The sequence below is a fragment of the Pistacia vera genome, unplaced genomic scaffold (genome assembly GCF_008641045.1).
Source record: "Pistacia vera cultivar Batoury unplaced genomic scaffold, PisVer_v2 Contig760, whole genome shotgun sequence".
In the NCBI taxonomy this organism is placed as follows: Eukaryota; Viridiplantae; Streptophyta; class Magnoliopsida; order Sapindales; family Anacardiaceae; genus Pistacia; species Pistacia vera.
This window is the reverse complement of record NW_022196624.1, coordinates 173,917-196,840: the sequence shown is the minus strand read 5'-3', so window position 1 is coordinate 196,840 and position 22,924 is coordinate 173,917. Positions and strand designations below refer to the sequence as shown.

Sequence of the window (22,924 nt, the reverse complement as noted above, 5' to 3'; positions counted from 1 at the left end):
TGTACTTCTTGTTGCTGTACTATCTCACTGATCTGGATCAACCCATATTTCAAATTCGATTTTTCTTTCGGGGTTGTTTTAATTTTTTTTCTTATTTTTGTGTTTTTCTTTAGGGTTTTTCAGGGTTTTTGTGCTTTAATGGAATTAGGGTTTGTTATTGCATTAAATGTGAATTTTTTCCTTTTTTTAGTGGACTTTTTCTTATGGGTATGTTGCATTTTTTACTTTATCTTTGTCTTTTGCTGTTTTTGTCTCTCTTTGCGAATAGCTATCTGGTGTCTGTATGTGTTTTGCTCTTTCTGACTGTTGCTTTTATTAGTTAACCTCGCACTTTGCTTGATTGATAGCAAAAGATCTTCATTCTTGGATTTTGTCTCCTTTACATGTTTTGATGGCTTCTGGGCTTGCAAACTGATTCAAATTGTTTCTGAATTTATACGGTTCAGCTGTTGTGGTACTTAGTTTATGATACCCCTATTACTAGTTGGAGATTTCTTAAGTTGTGACTGATTTACCTTTTGGTTCTATTTACTTTATGAAGTTTATCTGAACCCAAGGCACGGATCACTATGAAATCTCTCCTTCCATTCCAGTTTGATTCCACGGTTTCATAGCGTATTCATATTAAACTTGGATGTGCACTTGTACACTGAAACATCTATATCTTAATTTACTTAGTCTTCTGGGGCACTGGAATTGCCTCTGTTTTGTATTTGTATTCTTGTTTATTTTATAAGTACCTTTAATATATAGTATAACTACTTTGTATTCAAATAGTAGCCTTTTTTTATTTAAAAAAAAAAAAAATCTTTCAACAGAAAGGGGCACCTGGTGCATTTTGGAAATGTTCTTTTTATTTAATCTTTTGTTTATAGATATGTTTTGCTATATGTTAATGTTTTCCTAACTTGTAGATGGCAGCGCAAAAGGCAGTGCAGCTCCAAGTGCCCAAGTTGTTGGCAATGCCTTTGTGGATCAGTATTACCATATTCTTCACCAGTCCCCGGGTTTGGTGCACAGATTTTACCAGGATTCTAGTTTGCTGACCGTCCAGACGCCAAGTGCTATGACAACAGTGACAACCATGCAAGTAAGTTATCGGGAACTAAGATCGGTAGGAATACACTTGCACATAATTTATAAATGCATGTTGAAATTTTAATCTTTTGCATCATACTGTTTAAACTTTTTACTAATTCCTGATCCAATTGGAAGATGAGGTATTTACTGGATGCTGGTAGGTTTCAGCTGATACCTAAAGTGGATCCAATCATTGTTACACTAAATTAGGTCATTTAACTGGCATGGTTGAAAGTGGTGTTCTATTTAGATGAGGACCTATGCATTATAGTGATTATCCATTGATCTTGTGTGAGCTATGCATTTCAGTTGTGTTGCATGTGCAAAGGGCATAGAAATCTGATGCTACTTAGTTTGGAAAGAATGGACATGAATAATTAAGGTTGTAGGTTTTAGAGATTTTTGAGCCTGGAAATGATTAGTTTCTGATAAATAAATTTATTGTCAGCATTTCGATAATTTTACAGTTTTGTCATCCGATAAGTATATCTTGAAGAATTACAGATTAAAATAAAGTTACCCTATCCAAACAACAGTCTCACTATCAATGACAGATTCTTCGGGGTTCGTTTAAATTGATTAGTGTAAAATATGACCTTCAATTAAATTTGTTAAAATTGAATTGAATTTATGTATTTTCACACCTGCTTTAGCATAAATTGATAAACAAATTTCATTGTTAACTTGGAGCAGGCAATCAATGACAAGATTCTGTCCTTGAATTACGAAGATTGCATAGCAGAATAAAACGGCTGATCACGGAGTCATATAGAAGGGGTGATTGTTCTAGTGACTGGATGTTTAACTGGAAAGGACAATGTGAGAAGAAATTCACTCAAACTTTCTTTCTAGCTCCACAAGACAAAGGCTACTTTGTCTTGAATGATGTTTTTAGATTTGTTGGAGAGTGAATCATTGCAAATCATTTCTGACTCAAATAATAGCATTATGAAAATGCTTAACCAATGTGACAGGCACCAGGTTGCATAGTTCTATTCTCATGAAGATCATGCTAAAATAACTTCAGACTCGAATTATAGAACTGTTTCTTTTTTTTTTTTTTTTTTCTTTTTTTCTTTTTTCCAGAGCCTGCTCTGATCACGATCATGTTCCATGGACCGGGCAATCGCCTTGAAGGTGAAGATCTTGATAATGGTCCTGAAGTCTATGATCCATCTGATAAGGACGAAGGGTCAGTGATCGAGAAGAAGTTTTGAACCACCAGTTGTTTCTGTTCAGTGAGATTCATACAGTTGATGATTCAGCAACTGTGACTGAGGAGGATCTTCCTCAGAAGAAATCATATGCTTCAATTGTGAGTTGATCTCTTGATGTTTTTAGTTTTATCTTTGGCAACGTTTGGGATTTCTGTTGTTACCCTTTGACAATTATATACTGACTGAGTTTCATATATTGAAAGTAGCGAAAGGTAATCCACACACCTAGTCAGCATATGCCCCTACCAATATGTGAAGCCACCACCAGCAAATACTGATCAACAGTTAGTTTGGTTCAGCAAAACCTGCTCCTGCACCAGAACTTCAGCTACCATATTGACATGCTCCTGAAGTAGCAGCGTGAATGAGGAAGGTATGCACATGTTACTTTGACTTGAAAGAGTACTGTCTGGACTTTCAGAATTCTTGCTTGGTATGAGACATGCATGTGAACTCATTGTGAACAAGATATGTTTACTATCTATTGAGACACAAAGGTGCTAATTTATGGTGAGATGAGTTCAATGTGGTAGATATTTTTTTTCTATGTCTGGGTTACATTTGAAGACATATTAGATGTATGTATTTGTATGTTTTGCTAAAAATTATGATTTATTTATTCTGCTCATTACAGCTGAAGGTTACTCCATATATGTACGATTTATCTTTAGTGCAACACCTGCACAGCTTGAGGAGGCATTAAGAAATTTGGGCCTATTAGAAAATGGCATCCAGTCAGAATAATAAGGTTTGTTTTGGATTATATCTTACTCTACCACACATGACCTTTTTATGCAGTTTTTAAAGGTCCTATATTTGTGTTCTGCAGCAAGGATATTGTTTTGGCTTTGTTGCATTTGAGATGCCGAGTTCGGTGCAGATGCACTTGAGGTACACTTTTTACCTCGCTATCCCTGCTGTAAATTGTGTTCTATATTATTTGCTTCAAATGTATTTTAATTAAAGTTCTAATTTTAGTTGTATGTCTATATCATAGTGTACTAAATAAATAAGCTCAATTTTATATCTTGTGAAGATATTCTTGGCAATTTATGGGAAATGGGTTCCTTTTTGCTAATCCATTTCCTAATTACACTTTGAAGAAAAAGAAATGTATTTCCTAATTATGGCTTAGTGCTCTCGATTTAAATTTATTTCACAGATTTTCTTTGTCTTTGCCCCATTTTTGAGGGCAATAGAAACATAGGAGAGCATGACATCAGCTATTAGTAGTTTTCTATTACTCTATTCTGAGGAGCGCATGTTTAAAAATATTGTCAAGCAAGACATTCACTAGATTTGTTTTGACGACTTCCTCTGGCACTTCCTTCATCGCTTTACATGAATTTCTCAAATTAGTGTGTCCAAAATAATGTCCGCCTTACTGCTGGCCCTAGTCGTTTTGTAATGGATCCATCAATTTCTTGTATGTTCTTTACTTCTTTGTTCTGTATCATACCAGGTGATTATATGAAGTTTATAAACTCAGATTTGACACTTTCTTGGCTGCATAGAACTTATAGCATGCGGTTATTTATGGAGGTGATAAGTTTTGTTGTTTGGAAATTTAATATAGCTTGTTCTAGTTCAGGCTCAGTTTCCTTCATAGCTATTTATGGGATGTACTGAGTTGTAATGGATAATTGCGGATACCATTAATTTGTGTTGTAGTTTTGGGTTTTAGTATTTTATCTTTTCAGAAGTGGTTTTTTACAACTTCATAATAATGAACTTAATCGGTTGACAGTTGAAGGTGCACAGAATACTATATACTTTCAAGATATTTTTTTTATAAATATATTCTAGGAACTTAATGATTACATTAGATGATATCACCTATTCATTTTGCCTATAATTTTGAGGGTTTAAAAGTTTATGTATTGTTAAGTGTTTCAGAACTTCAATAAATGAATTCTTTAAGACGTAAGGTTAATCTGGCGAAAAGATATCAGTTAATTTAGTTTATTTTGACAAATTTTCAGTTACTTGGATTGCGTTTTATCATAAGATAAGAAAGAAAGACCCTTTGTCTTCATCGTATTCATGATCTCTAGTGAATGCATTCAATCTGCTGGCTTCTATGTTGCAACTGCAGATTCAACCAGATTGGAAATAAATTATTGTTTACTTTTTGGCCTTTGACTATTTGCTTATGTTAGGTCCTTCTTAGAAGGCCTGACTAAATTGGCAGTGCAAGGGGTGTTACTGTCTAAGGCTTAACTAAGGATGTTGCTCAAGAGATGAAGCTGGTGGCATAAAAGGATATCCATTCTTTAAACATTGCATGTCTCTCCTGTTAAACTATAAAATCTTAACTCACTTGGTCAATGCGCTCTGTTGGTTTATGATCTTTGTTTCCTTTATTGTCATAGAAGGCTTATTTTTTGTCTTCCGTTGCTTGATTTGCTTACATGATTCCCATTTTTTCTATACAGATACCATACATGATGGTCTTTGTACTTGTCATGCTACCACATAAATTTTGGCAAATGCATCAATAAATTTGTGCTTCATAAGAGTTACCAGGAATGCTACACATTATATCAAAGTGTCTTTCTTGATTTTTAGTAAATGTTTTTCAGGTGATAGGAGTGGGGAAATTGGGTTAAGTAGGTTTTGGGACCTGCTTTTGGTATATTTGATTGTATAGTACTGATGTTCAATAGCCAACTTTACTTTATCTTGCCCGCTATTGTTTGATTCTGAGCTTATTTGATGCGATGTACTTAAAAAATTAAAAATTACAGGCTTCTCCTATACCAATTGGGATCGTCAAGCAGATGTTGAGGCAAAGAGAGCAAACTCTCGAGGTTAGTTGACAGTGTAGTCATCTTTTTATTAGTTTTGACTACTCATAAGCCAACTTAACTATATATATGATAAATTATGTGGTTAATGATCACTGGTTATTTTGCAGTTAGTGGTGGCGGCGGGGGAAGAGGTAGGTTTTCTTCCGGAAGAGTTGCGTTCCGCAACGATAGTTTCAAGGGTCGTGGAACTTTGGTGGAGGTCGTGGTTATGGCAGGAATGAATTCAGAAACCAAGGTGAGGGTAGGAATGAATTTAGAAGTCAGGGTGAATTTTCAGCGCGACCAAAGGGTTCAAGTGGTGGACGTAGCGGAGAGGGACGGGTGAATCAGAATGGAAATAGAAGGGTGTGCCATCAAGGAGGGGTAATCGCAGTTCTGTTCCAGCTTGAAACAGTCCAGAAGATCTTTTTTGACAGTACAAAATGAGGGCTTGAAGATTCTAGAAATTCTTGTCTGATTTTTATAGTTGCAACTGCCTGCTTATGAGAGGATTCTTGCGGTTTCTATTTTATCTTGAGGAACTTCATAAAAAGCTTACATAACATGGAAGGGTATTTTGGTGCAATCATGTATTTTTTTTCATGAAATCATCTGTATTTTCATCTCTCAACCTTTATTTGTGCCCACATTTACACTGAAATTCATAGCAGTAGCGAAATTCAATGAATACTGATTTTGTTGATGTTTTAGTTTGAAGTTTTGATATTTGCCTCTTATTTGACTCGATGCTACAAATGAATAATGTCATTAGATGACAATTACACAGGAGGATAAAACTAAAAAGCGTAACAATATCAATTATAAAACTCATTAAAGCAAATTCATTCGATTTCTGCAAATTGATACCAATTTGCGGCAGCAAAAGCTGCAGACCCACCAGCTACAGAAACTAGAGCCCACAACTTGCAGGCAACCTGCCATGGAAATCTTCTGGCACAAGATAACCACAAGAGGGGCCTAAAAGCAGTAGCCCCAAGCTAAGGCTGAACAGAGCCCCTGGTGTTCCAGGATCCGTAGCTGCAGAAACACTCCAAACTCTTCTGCTTTAGAGAGGAGACCCAGTTTTCTCAATGGCTGATAGAGAGAAACCAAACTTCTCAGCCGCTGATAACAGGCCGGCTTTCTCCAGCTTTTGACAGTATTGTTTGAGTTGCTCCACTCTTGTTAGTAGCTTGACCGGAGGACTAGTCGCCAGTGGCCGGTTCCTGGGGCCTGGCTCTCCCAGAGGAAACACAACTGTGTTCTGCATTTTTCACCATGGGGCTAATGAGAAAATTGCACTGAAATTCTCAAATGAGCATATACCACTTTCTGCTAGGTTTTTGTTCTTACAGTTGATTTGAGCACCAGTAACAACATACTAAAGCAGAATAGTATAAGTAAAAAGAAAAATTCTTCCTTCTAGGCCAACCCAAACAAGAGTAATGCTCTCATATTATCTACTACGGTCACGATGGCAGAAAAAAGAGGGTAAAAACTGACCTTTCTGGAGCTGACGGTTTTGGTGGCAGATGGAAGAGGTTTCTGGTGGGTGGCCATGGATTTAATGACAAGGGCAGATGAATTTGGCGTTCTTGGAGGAAGATGGATGCATGCGATTGTAGTCCTCCGCTTCTGCTCCCAAAATTGCTGTGGCCTCCATACTCTCTTCAATTCAATTGAATCTCTCTGGAAATTCTGAATGAGTGGTGGACAGCACAGAAGTGGATGATAAATGACTGGGACATCCACGTGTCAGAATACGTGTGGTACCTTTTTTGCATGTTATTTTGATTGGTTAATGAGAATCCATCTTATTTAAGAAAAACTACCAATTTTATGCAAACAATTACTATATTTAAGAAATAACAAATAAAAATAAACTACCCCTGGACTTTATCTAATAACAAACATTATCCTAAGTTTTTTCAAAAAAAAAAAAAATCTGTCACTGTTTATTGACCCATTTAAAACTTTTATTATTATGAGTTAATTTTATATTTATGAATATTTTTATTTATTTTTTTAACACCTAAAATTTAGTTATTTCAAACTTTTGGAAATTTTATTATTTGCCCTTTAGGTATCATAATAACAATTTATCCCCTATTGTTATATTTTGTTAGGATTAGTGTTTAATTTAACTGATTAACATGTAAAATGTATTAATTAGATTATGAAAACATTAACTGAGTAATGACTATAAGGAGTAAAATGTCATTTCAGATACTTAGGGGTGAATTTTTTTTTACGGTACCTTAGGGAAAAATGTAATAAGCTCTAAAAATAAATATATGTATATGTTGACCGCTATTACCGATGTATGAAGGTTATATAAGTTATAGCTTTACATCTTCTAAGGTCTTTTCTTCTAAGGTTATTTTGGTAATTGCGTCGTAAAGCCCAATGCAATATAGGTCTCTCATCCAGAGTCTCTTTAGCTTCCCTCTAAACCCAAACCCTAGCATCGAAATCGAACAGACACTCTCTCTCTAACAGAGCGTCAATGGCGGACTCCGTGATTCTCTTGATAAGCTGAAAACCATCTGGCATTCTCAGATTCACGACGAGGAGAAATGGGCCCTCAACGTGTTTGCTTTCTCTCTCTCTCTTTCTTCTCTAACTTCTTCAATATTTCGTTGCTTAATTTTTTTTTTTTTTCAATTCATCAATATCTTAACTCCTTATTTAGAGTGTTAGGATATGATAAGAAATAAATTTCAATTTCTCTGTACTTGGGTCCTAGTAAAACTGAGAAACTGTTGCTACTTTATTTTATTTGAGGGTTAGTTTTGAATGCGCTCTTCTGGCATTGTTTCTTGGACGTGGAATCGATATTTTAGTGATGGTTAATTTGTTTCAGTGCATGAATTTGGATTCTTATCATTATGTAATATAAGAGAATTTCACCGAATAATCAAAATTGATTATTTTATCTCTACTAGTTCTTTTTCATGCTTGTGGAGTGACTTGAAATTTCGTACAAGAAACAAGATGAAGGGTTTGTTTCTCTTTATGTTTGTTTTGATGAATGGAGGATAAGTTTAGACAGCAGGAATTGTTGTTAGAGTTCATCTTTTCTCTCTCTCCAAGCTTTATTTGGTAATGTATCTGACAAGTAAAGTAAGCCTTCAGAAGAAGAATATGTTTTCTGTTTTCGTGGGAATTTTAGTAAAGAAAAGCATGATGTCAGGTTTCAAACCCATCTAATAAATTTTGCCCTGCATTTGTTTTGTTCTGAAAGAACCAAACACTAACCCATCTTTGGAAATTCTGTTCTCATTTCACCCGATGAATTGCACATGTTTTAACTACTGCTTTTCTTAATGGCATTGTCTTTGGACAAAATTTTGAATTGTCTGAATGTTAGCTTTCATATAGCGTTAATACCCCTGTATTAGATGTCCTAGGTTTCATGAATGATGGATATGTGTGGCTGGTGGTAGGGTGCTTCTTCCATTCATATACTGATTTAAAGTGAACGCCATTTTAGCACATAACAATGTTAAATTTTTTACCTGCAAAAGTCGAATCCTGAATTAGTTTCTTAGATTGGAATCAATGGATTCAGTCATTCCTTAATGCATTCAGGTTTCTGCATTTCATAGTTTGCCTCGTGATTATTTCATATTTAGATTAAGGGCTTGTTGAAAAACTGTTGAAAAGTTAATAGAAACATTTGTTTCTGATCTGAGTAAGTTTAGAACCGGCTCCAGATTACATGTCAGACCTAGAAAATTTATGGTAAAAAAGGAATGAGATTTGGGATCTAGAGTGCATATTGAAATAAGCTCCGGCTGATGTGCTTGTTCTTTTTCCTTTACCTTGTGATTTATATTTTACAGAGCCTGCTGTGATAAACATTAGTTACATTCAACTTGATGTTCAAATTCTATTGCTAAATCCTAAATGTTATTTTATTATTGAAAACAATGAACTCTTTTTAAGCGTTAGTTCTCTTCAGATGCAGTGGAGTCTTATTAGTTTCGATTAGATGTCTAATTTGTCTCCTGGTAAGTGTGATTTCATGGTTTCCCTTTTTCTTGTAGAAACTGCTGCGTGCTGCTGGGTTGTTTGCTGGATCGATTTTTCTGATGCGCAATTATGGTGATCTTATGGCAATATGAGAAATGATGGAGTGCCCGTCCTTAGAATGAGCTGATCTTCTAATGAAGTAAACGCCATGTGGGTTTTCTCCCCACCCCATACTTATTTCTAAAACTGAAGGTGTATTTCATAATTTTGTGGATCAATTTTAGGATTATGTTATAACTTTTGTGGTATACTCTTTAGTTGAGTAATGTTCTTCAGTTTATAATTTAATATGTCAATTAAACAAAAACAAATAAACAAATAAAATTATAGGTACTAGATTTATGAAAGCCAAAAGGAAAACCAAAATATTGAGGTATCAGTTCTGGATAGTTGATTTCAAGATTTAACCCCCTGTTTGGTACACTTTTTAAAACACTATTCTACTATCCTATTTAATGTAAACAGTAAAAACACAATTAGTTAAAAACTCAATCATATTCTATTTAACTTAAAACATACAATTATCTTTCACAATAAAAATTTATAAATTAATAAAAACATCCTCACCCATCCAAGCTATTGTTGGTTGCCAGTCATTGTCACCGTCGGTCATCGCCAGCGTCGGAACGACGCATGATTAGTTAGATTTGATCGATCATGCGTTGATCTGGTCGAAAACAACTAGATTTGGTTGTTGATGACGGTCATATCTTGGTCGTTATCAATGACTAGATTTTGGTCGTTAACAACGACTAGAAATTTGGTCGTAGATCTAGTTGGAAACGGTGGATCTGGTCGAAAAATGTCAGATTGGTTCACGACTGGCCAAATCCAATCAGTCGTGCACCATTTTGATGACTGTCGGCCACCGTCCGACGGTGGTGGCCGACTGTTGACAGTCGATTGGGTGAGTAAAGGTGTTTTTGTTAATTTATAAACTTTTATTTAGAGAGGTATTTAACTAAATTAACAAATGTAGGGGATTAACAAATTGTTTAAATATTTTCAAAAATGTACTAAATACATTCTTAGAACCCTATCCTATACTATTCAGAATATCATATTTCAAATAATATATCAAACAGGCCTGAGTTTTTGCCGTTAAATTTTTATATTTATAAGATTTACTTCAAAATGTTCAATTGGTTTTTCTTTTTTTGGGTAATCCGGTAATTTCATTAAAAAATAAAAAGAATACAAAGAAATAGGAAAATCTCACGTTAGAATCATCTTGGACATGCCCAAGAGATGAAAACGAGGCAGGGGCCACATCAAAAACAAGCCCCGAAAGACAAAGTGAGTAGGAGGCCACTATACAAAAAAGTCTATGTAGTATGCATCAAAGAGCAACTATAAGAGGATCCACTTCACGCAACTGGAATATCCCATCTTTGCAAGGTAGAAGGAACTCTGGGATTTCTTTTGAATTTGAGAGACAATAACTGCAATCTAACTTCTCCACAAATAAGCTTTTCAATAGCTTCACGGCTTGATGTTCATTTCTTGCCAAATAATGTAGATAGAAGCCCCAAATAGTAATCTGTTAATAGTAGCAGTAATGCCTTTGCCACGGAAAGAGGTTGCACACCATAAGACAATATTATCCCAACCAGAAAAAGGAGCTCAGAAATTACCTTTAGATTGGACAGCCTCCTAAATAAGTTTTGTGAAAGGGCAATTAAAGAAAAGATGGTCATGCGAATCACAAGGACCATTGCAAAAAGAGCAGCTCAAAACTTCATTAGTGTGCCAGAGTTGACAATAATAATGAGAGGTCACTCTTCCTAAATTTATATTTTTTTTTTTTTTTATCATTTCATAAAAAAAAAAAAATTGGGGCTCAATGTAATTACCCCTTAATATATAAATTTAATTGATTTTTTAAATCACTGAAATGGTTCATAGAGGACCTAATTATGTAAAAGTCTATTTCAGACTTCTATTTTTATATAAATTATAAAAAAAAAAAATCTAATCTTACCTACCTTTTTGTATTCACGCCAAAAATGAAATTGAAAATTAGGTTATAAAACCCCAAAAAAACACTTGAGAAGTCAATACCCAAATTCTGAAATTTATCACCAATTCAAATAACTTAATTTGAAAAAAAAAAAAACCAAAAACCAATAGCCAAAGAGACCTTTCGTGTTTGATCTCATGTCACAATATTTGTCAAGAGAATAATATTTATATATATAAAAATAAAAACCTTTCATCTTTCTCTTTCTCTTAAATCTCTCAGTATCTCTGTCTCTTTCTCTCGTTGTCCTTCCATCCTTTTCTTCGTTCTCACGCTTACTCACTTCTCTTTTTCTCACTCTTTTAAGACCTCCTCCCTCTTCTCTCTACCGCAAACTACCCACTACCAGGTATTCTCTTCCTTCTTTCCGACTTTTTTCGCTTCATTTATCTTTGTCCTTTGATCTGTACTTCTTGTTTGCTGTACTATCTCACTGATCTGGATCAAACCATATTTCAAAATTCGATTTTTCTTTCGGGTTGTTTTATTTTTTTTTTTTTTTTGTGTTGTTTACTTTAGGTGTTTTTCAGGGTTTTTGTGCTTAATGGAATTAGGGTTTGTTATTGCGATTAAATGGGAATTTTTTCCTTGTTTTAGTGGACTTTTTCTTATGGGTATGTTGCATTTTTTACTTTATCTTTGTCTTTTGCTGTTTTGTCTCTCTTTGCGAATAGCTATCTGGTGTCTGTATGGTGCTTTGCTCTTTCTGACTGTTGCTTTATTTAGTTAACCTCGCACTTTGTTGAGTGATAGCAAAAGATCTTCATTCTTGGATTTTGTCTCCTTTACATGTTTTGATGGCTTCTGGGCTTGCAAACTGATTCAAATTGTTTCTGAATTTATACGGTTCAGCTGTTGTGGTACTTAGTTATGATACCCCTATTACTAGATTGGAGATTTCTTAAGTTGTGACTGATTTACCTTTTGGTTCTATTTACTTATGAAGTTTATCTGAACCCAAGGCACGGATCAACTATGAAACTCTCCTTCCATTCCAGTTTGATTCCACGGTTTCATAGCGTATTCATATTAAACTTGGATGTGCACTTGTAACACTGAAACAATCTAATCTTAATTTACTTAGTCTTGGGGCACTGGAATTGCCTCTGTTTTGTATTTGTATTTCTTGTTATTATAAGTACCTTTTAATATATAGTATAACTACTTGTATTCATAAATAGTAGCCTTTTTTTATTTAAAAAAAAAAAAAAAAATCTTTCAACAGAAAGGGCACCTGGTGCATTTGGAAATGTTCTTTTATTAATCTTTGTTTATAGATATGTTTTGCTAATTGTTAATGTTTCCTAACTTGTAGATGGCAGCGCAAGAAGGCAGTGCAGCTCCAAGTGCCCAGTTGTTGGCAATGCCTTTGTGGATCAGTATACCATATTTTCACCAGTCCCCGGGTTTGGTGCACAGATTTTACCAGGATTCTAGTTTGCTGAGCCGTCCAGACGCCAAAGGTGCTATGACAACAGTGACAACCATGCAAGTAAGTTATCAGGAACTAAGATCGGTAGGAATACACTTGACATAATTTATATAAATGCATGTTGAAATTTTAATCTTTTGATCATACTGTTTAAACTTTTTACTAATTCCTGATCCAATTGGAAGATGAGGTATTTACTGGATGCTGGTAGGTTTCAGCTGATACTAAAGATGGATCCAATCATTGTTACACTAAATTAGGTCATTTAACTGGCATGGTTGAATAGTGGTGTTCTATTTAGATGAGGACCTATGCATTATAGTGATTATCCATTGATCATTGTGTGAGCTAGCATTTCAGTTGTGTTGCATGTGCAAAGGGCATAAGAAATCTGATGCTACTTAGTTTGGAAAGAATGGACGATGAAAATAATTAAGGTTGTAGGTTTTAGAGATTTTTGAGCCTGGAAATGATTAGTTTCTGTAAATAAAATTTATGTCAGCATTTCGATAATTTTTACAGTTGTGTCACCGATAAGTGATATCTTGAAGAAGGTACAGATTATAAAAAATGTACCCTATCCAAACAACAGTCTCACTATCATGACAGATTCTTCGGGGTTCGTTTAAATTGATTAGTGTAAAATATGACCTTCAATTAAAATTTGTTAAAATTGAATTGAATTATGTATTTTACACCTCTGCTTTAGCATAAATTGAAACAAAATTTCATTGTTAACTTGGAGCAGGCAATCAATGACAAGATTCTGTCCTTGAATTACGAAGATTGCATAGCAGAAATAAAAACGGCTGATGCACAGGAGTCATATGAGAAAGGGTGATTGTTCTAGGACTGGAGTTTAACTGGAAAGGACAATGTGAGAAAGAAATTCACTCAAACTTTCTTTCTAGCTCCACAAGACAAAGGCTACTTTGTCTTGAATGATGTTTTTAGATTTGTTGAGGAGAGTGAATCATTGCAATCAATTCTGACTCAATAATAGCATTAATGAAAATGCTTTACAGCCAATGTGACTCAGGCACCAGGTTGGCATAGTTCTATTCTCATGAAAGATCATGCTAAAATTAACTTCAGACTCGAATTATAGAACTGTTCTTTTTTTTTTTCTTTTTTTTTTTTTTCCAGAGCCTGCTCATGACAGACATGTTCCAGTGGACCGGCGAATCGCCATTGAAGGTGAAGATCTTGATAATGGTCCTGAAGTCTATGATCCATCTGATAAGGACGAAGGGTCAGTGATCGAAGAAGAAGTTGTTGAACCACCAGTTGTTTCTGTTCAGAGTGAGTTCATACAGTTGATGATTCAGCAACTGTGACTGAGGAGGATCTTCCTCAGAAGAAATCATATGCTTCAATTGTGAGTTGATTCTCTTGATGTTTTTAGTTTTATCTTTTGCAACGTTGGGATTCTGTTGTTACCCTTTGACAATTATATACTGACTGAGTTTCAATAGTTGAAAGTAGCGAAAGGTAATCCAACACCTAGTCGAGCATATGTCCCTACCAATAATGTGAAGCCACCACCAGCAAATACTGATCAACAGTTAGTTGGTTCAGCAAAACCTGCTCCTGCACCAGAAACTTCAGCTACCAGTATTGACAATGCTCCTGAAAGTAGCAGCGTGAATGAGGAAGTATGCAATGTTATTTGACTTGAAAGAGTACTGTCTGGACTTTCAGAATTCTTGCTTGGTATGAGACATGCATGTGAACTCATTGTGAACAAGATATGTTTACTATCTATTGAGACACAAAGGTGCTAATTTATGGTGAGATAGAGTTCAATGTGGTAGGATATTTTTTCTATGTCTGGGTTACATTTTGAAGACATATTAAGATTTATGTATTGTATGTTTTGCTTAAAATATATGATTTATTTTATTCTGCGCTCATTACAGTGAAGGTTACTCCATATATGTACGGAATTTATCTTTTAGTGCAACACCTGCACAGCTTGAGGAGGCATTTAAGAAATTTGGGCCTATTAAGAAAAATGGCATCCAAGTCAGAAGTAATAAGGTTGTTTTGGAGATATCTACTCTACCACACATGACCTTTTTTATGCAGTTTTTAAAGGTCCTATATTTGTGTTCTGCAGCAAGGATATTGTTTTGGCTTTGTTGCATTTGAGATGCCGAGTTCGGTGCAGAGTGCACTTGAGGTACACTTTTTACCTCGCTATCCCTGCTGTAAATTGTGTTCATATATTTGCTTCAAATTAGTATTTAATTAAAGTTCTAATTTGTTGTATGTCTATATCATAGTGTACTAAATAAATAAGCTCAATTTATATCTTGTGAAGATTCTTGGCAATTATGGGAAATGGGAGTTCCTTTTTGCTAATCCATTTCCTAATTACACTTGAAGAAAAAGAAATGTATTTCCTAATTATGGCTTAGTGCTCTCTGAGGTAAATTTATTTCACAGATTTTCTTTGTCTTTGCCCCATTTTTGAGGGCATAGAAACATAGGAGAGCATGACATCAGCTATTAGTAGGTTTCTATTACTCTAATTCTGAGGAGGCATGTTTAAAAATATTGTCAAGCAAGACATTCACTAGATTTGTTTTGACGACTTCCTCGGCACTTCCTTCATGCTTTACATGAATTTCTCAAAATTAGTGTGTCCAAAATAATGTCCGCCTTACTGCTGGCTAGTCGTTTTGTAATGGATCCATCAATTTCTTGGTATGTTCTTTACTTCTTTGTTCTGTATCATACCAGGTGATATATAAGAAGTTATAAACTCAGATTTGACACTTTCTGGCTGCATAGAACTTATAGCATGCGGTTATTTTATGGAGGTGATAAGTTTTTGGTTTGGGAAATTTAATATAGCTTGTTCTAGTTCAGGCTCAGTTTCCTTTCATAGCTATATTGGGGATGTACTGAGTTGTAATGGATAAATTGCGGATACCAATTAATTTGTGTTGTAGTTTTTGGGTTTTAGTATTTTATCTTTTCAGAAGTGGTTTTTTACAACTTCATAATAATGAACTTAATCGGTTGACAGTTGAAGGTGCACAGAATACATATAACTTTCAAGATATTTCTTTTAATAAATATATCTAGGAACTTAATGAATTACATTAGATGAATCGACCTTCAGTTGCCTTATAATTTTGAGGGTTTAAAAGTTTATGTATTGTTAAGTGGTTTCAGAACTTCAATAAATGAATTCTTTAAGACGTAAGGTTAATTGGGCGAAAAGATAATTCAGTTAATTTAGTTTATTTTGACAAATTTTCAGTTACTTGGATTGCGTTTATCATAAGATAAGAAAGAAAGACCCTTTGTTTCATCGTATTCATGATCTCTAGTGAATGCATTCAATCTGCTGGCTTCTATGATTGCAACTGCAGATTCAACCAGATTGGAAATAAATATATTGTTTACTTTTTGGCCTTTGACTATTTGCTTATGTTAGGTCCTCTTAGAAGGCTGACTAAATTGGCAGTGCAAAGGGGTGTTACTGTCTAAGGCTTAACTAAGGATGTTGCTCAAGAGATAAGCTGGTGGCATAAAAGGATATCCATTCTTTAAACATTGCATGTCTCTCCGTTAAACTATAAAATCTTAACTCACTTGGTCAATGCGCTCTGTTGGTTTATGACTTTTGTTTCCTTTATTGTCATAGAGGCTTATTTTGCTCCTTGCTTGTGTTTGCTTACATGATTTCCCATTTTTTCATATACAGATACCATTACATGATGGTCTTTGTACTTGTCATGCTACCACATAAATTTTTGGCAAATGCATCATATAAATTTGTGCTTCAAAGGTTACCAGGAAGTGCTACACATATATCAAAGTGTCTTTCTTGATTTTTAGTATAATGTTATTTCAGGTGATAGGAGTGGGGAAATTGGGTTAAGTAGGTTTTGGGACCTAGCTTTTGGATAGTATTGTTGATTGAAGTACTGATGGTTCAATAGCCAACTTTACTTTATCTTGCCCGCTATTGTTTGATTCTGAGCTTATTTGATGCGATGTACTTAAAAATTAAAAATTACAGGCTTCTCCTATACCAATTGGGGATCGTCAAGCAGAGTTGAGGCAAAGAGAGCAAACTTCGAGGTTAGTTGACAGTGTAGTCATCTTTTTATTAGTTTTGACTACTCATAGCCAACTTAACTATAATAATATGATAATTATGTGAAAGATTTAATGATATCACTGGTATTTGCAGTTAGTGGTGGCGGCGGTGGAAGAGGTAGGTTTCTTCCGGAAGAGTTGCGTTCCGCAACGATAGTTTCAAGGGTCGTGGGAACTTTGGTGGAGGTCGTGGTTATGGCAGGAATGAATTCAGAAACCAAGGTGAGGGTAGGAATGAATTTAGAAGTCAGGTGGAATTTTCAGCGCGACCAAAGGGTTCAAGTGGTGGACGTAGCGGAGAGGGAGGGTGAATCAGAATGGAAATAGAAGGGGTGGCCATCAAGGAGGGGTAATCGCAGTTCTGTTCCAGCTTGAAACAGTCCAGAAGATCTTTTTTGACAGTACAAAATGAGGGGCTGAAGATTCTAGAAATTCTTGTCTGATTTTTATAGTTGCAACTGCCTGCTTATGAGAGGATTCTTGCGGTTTCTATTTATCTTGAGGAACTAAAAAAAGCTTACATAACATGGAAGGGTATTTTGGTGCAATCATGTATTTTTTCATGAAATCATCTGTATTTTCATCTCTCAACCTTTATTTGTGCCACATTTACACTGAAATTCATAGCAGTAGCGAAATTCAATGAATACTGATTTTGTTGAGTTTTAGTTTGAAGTTTTGATATTTGCCTCTTATTTGACTCGATGCTACAAATGAATAATGTCATTAGATGACAATTACCAGGAGGATAAAACTAAAAAGCGTAACAATATCAATTATAAACTCATTAAGAGCAAATTCAGTTCGATTTCTGCAAATTGATACCAATTTGCGGCAGCAAAAGCTGCAGACCACCAGCTACCAGAAACGAGCCACAACAACTTGCAGGGCAACCTGCCATGGATAATCTTCTGGCACAAGATAAACACAGAGGGGCCTAAAAGCAGTAGCCCCAAGCTAAGGCTGAACAGAGCCCCTGTGTTCCAGGATCCGTAGCTGCAGAAAGCACTCCAAACTCTTCTGCTTTAGAGAGGAGACCCAGTTTCTCAATGGCTGATAGAGAGAAACCAAACTTCTCAGCCGCTGATAACAGGCGGCTTTCTCAGCTTTTGACAGTAGTTTGAGTTGCTCCACTCTTGTTAGTAGCTTGACCGGAGGACTAGTCGCCAGTGGCCGGTTCGGGGCCTGGCTCTCCCAGAGGAAACACAATGTGTTCTGCATTTTTCACGGGGCAATGAGAAAATTGCACTGAAATTCTCAAATGAGCGATACCACTTTCTGCTAGGTTTTGTTCTTACAGTTGATATGAGCACCAGTAACAACATACTAAAGCAGAATAGTATAAGTAAAAAGAAAAATTCTTCCTTCTAGGCCAACCCAAACAAGAGTAATGCTCTCATATTATCTACTAAGGTCACGATGGCAGAAAAAGAGGGTAAGAAACTGACCTTTCTGGACTGAGGTTTTGTGGCAGATGGAAGAGGTTTTCTGGTGGCCATGGATTTAATGACAAGGGCAGATGAATTTGGCGTTCTTGAGAAGAAGAATGGATGCATGGCGATGGTAGTCCTCCGCTTCTGCCCCACAAATTGCTGTGGCCTCCATACTCTCTTCAATTCAATTGAATCTCTCTGGAATTCTGAATGAGTGGTGGACAGCACGAAGTGGATGATAAATGACTGGGACATCCACGTGTCAGAATAGTGTGGTACCTTTTTTGCAGTTTATTTTGATTGGTTAATGAGAATCCACTTATTTAAGAAAATCTACCAATTTATGCAAACAAATTACTATATTTAAGAAAAATAACAAATAAAAATAAAACTACCCCTGGACTTTATCTAATAACAAACATTATCCTAATGTTTTTCAAAAAAAAAAAAATCTGTCACTGTTATTGACCCATTTAAAACTTTTATTATTATGAGTTAATTTTATATTTATGAATATTTTTATTTATTTTTTTAACACCTAAAATTTAAGTTATTTCAAAACTTTTGGAGAATTATTATTTGCCTTTAGGTACATAAATAACAATTTCCCCTATTGTATATTTGTTAGGATTAGTGTTTAATTTAACTGATTAACATGTAAAATGTTTAATTAGATTATGAAAACATTAACTGAGTAATGACTATAAGAGTAAAATGTCATTCAGATACTTGAGGGGTGAATTTTATTTTACGGTACCTTAGGGGAAAAATGTAATAAGCTCTAAAAATAATATATGTATATGTTGACCGCTATTGACCGATGTATGAAGGTTATATAAGTTATAGCTTTACATCTTCTAAGGTCATTTTCTTCTAAGGTTTTTTGGTAATTGCGTCGTAAAGCCCAATGCAATATAGGTCTCTCATCCCGAGTCTCTTTTCACTTCCCTCTAAACCCAAAACCCTAGCATCGAAATCGAACAGACACTCTCTCTCTAACAGAGCGTCAATGGCGGACTCCGTGATTTCTCTTGATAAGCTGAAAACCATCTGGCATTCTCAGATTCACGACGAGGAGAAATGGGCCCTCACGTGGTTTGCTTTTCTCTCTCTCTTTCTTCTCTAACTTCTTCAATATTTCGTTGCTTTAAAGTTTTTTTCTTTTTTTCAATTCATCAATATCTTAACTCCTTATTAGAAGTGTTAGGATATGATAAGAAATAAATTTCAATTTCTCTGTACTTGGGTCCTAGTAAAACTGAGAAACTGTTGCTACTTTATTTTAATTTGAGGGTTAGGTTTGAATGCGCTTTCTGGGCATTGTTTCTTGGACGTGGAATCGATATTTAGTGATTGGTTAATTTGTTTCAGTGCATGAATTTGGATTCTTATCATTATGTATATATAAGAGAATTTCACCGAATAATCAAAATTGATTATTTATCTCTACTAGTTCTTTTCATGCTTGTGAGTGACTTGAAATTTCGTACAGAAACAAGATGAAGGGTTTGTTCTCTTTATGTTTGTTTTGATGAATGGAGGATAATGTTTAGACAGCAGGAATTGTTGTTAGAGTTCATCTTTTATCTTCTCTCCAAGCTTTATTTGGTAATGTATCTGACAAGTAAAAGTAAGCCTTCAGAAGAAGAATATGTTTTCTGTTTTCGTGGGAATTTTAGTAAAGAAAAGCATGATGTCAGGTTTCAAACCCATCTAATAAAATTTTGCCCTGCAATTGTTTTGTTCTGAAAGAACCAAACACTAACCCATCTTTGGAAATTCTGTTCTCATTCACACCGATGAATTGCACATGTTTTAACTACTGCTTTTCTTAATGGCATTGTCTTGGACAAAATTTTGAATTGTCTGAATGTTAGCTTTCATATAGCGTTAATCCCCTGTATTAGATGTTCAGGGTGAACAAAATTTTATTATCTTTGATGGTCCATGTTTATTCTTCTTTCTCTTTTTCCCATCTTATCTTTCTTCTTCCTCCCTTCTTTTACAATTTAAAAGTCAAAACACAAAACGGTTGGCACAAGATGACATTTGGCTTTTTGTATGCAGTCTCTATCATTTAAATTATTGATATTTATTTTTATTTTTCATCGAACAAATGTTATCTTTTGTAGAAAATTCTAGGGTGCGTTTGGTTCAATATTTCTACCCATATTTCCAATCATATTCTCCAAATATTGTTTGACACATTATTCCATAAATATTACTATTTTTTTAATTACTTTTAGACCCTTTAAATTTATTAATTTCATAAATACCCCCCAAAAAAAGTTTAAAAATAAACAAAAACACCTCCATCAACCCATACTTGCCAGATTCTGGCAACCACCGTCGGTGATAGCCGGAAGCTGTACAACGGCCTATACCACGACGGCCACTGGCCGGTAGTTCACCAATCTAGCCGTCAAGATGGCAGTCGTTTTGGCCTTTTCCGGCCGTTGGCGGCCACAACAGGCCGTGGATCTGGCCGGAAAAGGCCATAACGACGCGTTACAACACAGATCTGACCCGTCTGTGTCGTAACGCAATTTTTCGGCCAATTTTTGGCGGTGGTGGCCGAAGTCTGGCACTGTAGGTGGTGGAGGTGTTTTTGTCATTTTATATGTTAGGGTGTTTAATTAAATTAGTAAACCTAGAAACTTTTTTATAAATTTTTAAATTTTACCTTGTAATACTCCCCTATTTAACTATTCAATATTATTCCTAAAATCTTATCCAAAATAATAAACCAAACGCACTACTATTCTCACCATGATATCGTGATCTTGTTGCTATTACTCAAAAAGCACGAAACATATGTTTGCATATTTGTCCATAGTTTGGAAACTTCGACGTCGGTCCAAGAGCATGGTAATTTATATACAGTAAAGTATATCTCTATGGTGATACCCTATATAGGAATAAACTCTATAAAGTCATAAAAAAATTTATTCCCAATTTGGGATAGTTACAAATAAGAATAAACTCCACATTGTAATAAGCTATAATATTTTTAATTCTCATCTTAAGGAAAGTTGCCTCCAAATAGTAATAATTATTTGTATATTGCAAAAAAATGTATGTTATATTACATTAAAGGTTTAAAATGAAATAAAAATATTTATCTAAAGTTGTTTGGGACAACGATTTATTTCTTAGAGTTGTTATTACATCTTTTAACTTGCAAGTACAATTACTCGCTAGCATTGACATTTTTTTGTTGAAGCCAAAACATTTATAGTTTCTCAAGCATGTTTAAAGTTTCTTGACATGAGATTTTTTATATTATCATCCTTATTATTATTTCCTTTATATTCTTGTCTAATTGTAGCAATGATTTTTTATTCAGTTAAAGCATATGTGACTTGTTGCTTATTTGGATGATTGAAGAAGACATTAATATCTATTTAATTAGTATAGTGAAACTGTCAAATCTGATCACTCAATTCTACAATGATTCTTTGATTCTCCTCATTCACTTCACTTGTAAATTGCAATTCATCGACATTGGGGGTCCTAATTTTGCAATGCTTAAAACAATTGACAATTGTCCGTGGCTTCACATCAATTAATCATGCAACAACTGCATTTACAATTTCATCAAAGACACTTATATTTGTTGGTTCCAAGACACGATCTTCTATCCGTTTCAAAAATAGGCAATTAAAGTGCTAAATTGAAACTCTAATACTATTAAAACATGAATTGAAATCTTAATATTGTATTATTAAAACATGAATTATGAAATAATAAATTTTTGTAACTAAATCTCTATTAAGTTATAACCTCCTCATAGTAATAAAATTAGTTAGTTCCACCATTATGACTATAGAGAGGTTTTACTGTATTGTTCTACATCATTGTAAATCTATAAACTTTTGCTTACATTTTACATAAACTTATAACATTAAATATTATGTAAGATTATACGGAAAAAAAAAAAAGTAGAAATGTTTTTGGATTTTGCTTGTTGAATTTGAATGGTTGTTTGGTTGTTTAAGGTAGTAATGGATGATTGTTCAAAATATGATATTGGTTGGTGTTGATGCTTGATTTTGATACCAACAACTTCATATGTGTAAAACACTAAAAAGTCACACGTGAAATGATTATGAGAGTTGCTTATAGTGCAGTGGTGATATATGTTTGAAGAAACATAAATGAAATATTGACAAGAGATATTTTTATAATGGTTCGGATGCTTGAAACAAATCTTACGTTCATTGCTATTTTATTGTTCTCTTACTATATTTCTGATATCACCTGTAAGACATACAAAGATGGAGTAATGCTTTGTTTATAAAAAAAAAAATGATTGAAGGGTCTCCCATAGGCCCACTATATATGTTTTATTAGTAATTTTCATGAAGGATGAAATTGTGATTAAAAAAACAATAATAATGAGAGGTCACTCTTTCCTAAATTTATATCTTTTTTTTTTTTTTATCATTTCATAAAAAAAAAAAATTGGGGCTCAATGTAATTACCCCTTAATATATAAATTTAATTGATTTTTTAAATCACTGAAATGGTTCATAGAGGACCTAATTATGTAAAAGTCTATTTCAGACTTCTATTTTTATATAAATTATAAAAAAATAAAATCTAATCTTACCGACCCTTTTGTATTCACGCCAAAAATGAAATTGAAAATTAGGTTAATAAAACCCTAAAAAAACACAAGAGAAGTCAATACCCAAATTCTGAAATTCATCACCAATTTCAAATAACTTTAATTAAAAAAAAAAAAAAACCAAAAACCAAAAGCCAAAGTGACCTTTCTGTGTTTGATCTCATGTCACAAT

General features: G+C 34.4%; 1 protein-coding gene and 2 pseudogenes across 1 annotated transcript; all 3 read left to right on the top strand.

The window, feature by feature from the left end:
* Window positions 1-203: 203 nt before the first annotated feature.
* LOC116116064 lies at window positions 204-5,533 on the top strand (annotated as a pseudogene).
* A 1,872-nt stretch (window positions 5,534-7,405) lies between these two features.
* LOC116116063 (mitochondrial import receptor subunit TOM5 homolog) lies at window positions 7,406-9,243 on the top strand. Its single transcript, XM_031402164.1, has 3 exons — window positions 7,406-7,471; window positions 7,586-7,675; window positions 9,136-9,243. Exons 1-3 carry the CDS (start codon window positions 7,406-7,408, stop codon window positions 9,211-9,213), a joined length of 234 nt encoding a protein of 77 aa, XP_031258024.1. The 3' UTR covers window positions 9,214-9,243.
* Window positions 9,244-12,456: 3,213 nt separating this feature from the next.
* Window positions 12,457-17,000, top strand: LOC116116062 (annotated as a pseudogene).
* The last annotated feature ends 5,924 nt before the right edge of the window (window positions 17,001-22,924 follow it).

Bases quoted from the DNA above. Each gene is read 5' to 3' on its own strand.
- LOC116116063 (XM_031402164.1), top strand. From the start codon at position 7,406: ATGTATGAAGGTTATATAAGTTATAGCTTTACATCTTCTAAGGTCTTT. The intron at 7,472-7,585 runs GTAATTGCGTCG...TCTCTCTAACAG, and splicing joins TTTCTTCTAAGGTTATTTTG to AGCGTCAATGGCGGACTCCG. The intron at 7,676-9,135 runs GTGTTTGCTTTC...TTTTTCTTGTAG, and splicing joins AGGAGAAATGGGCCCTCAAC to AAACTGCTGCGTGCTGCTGG.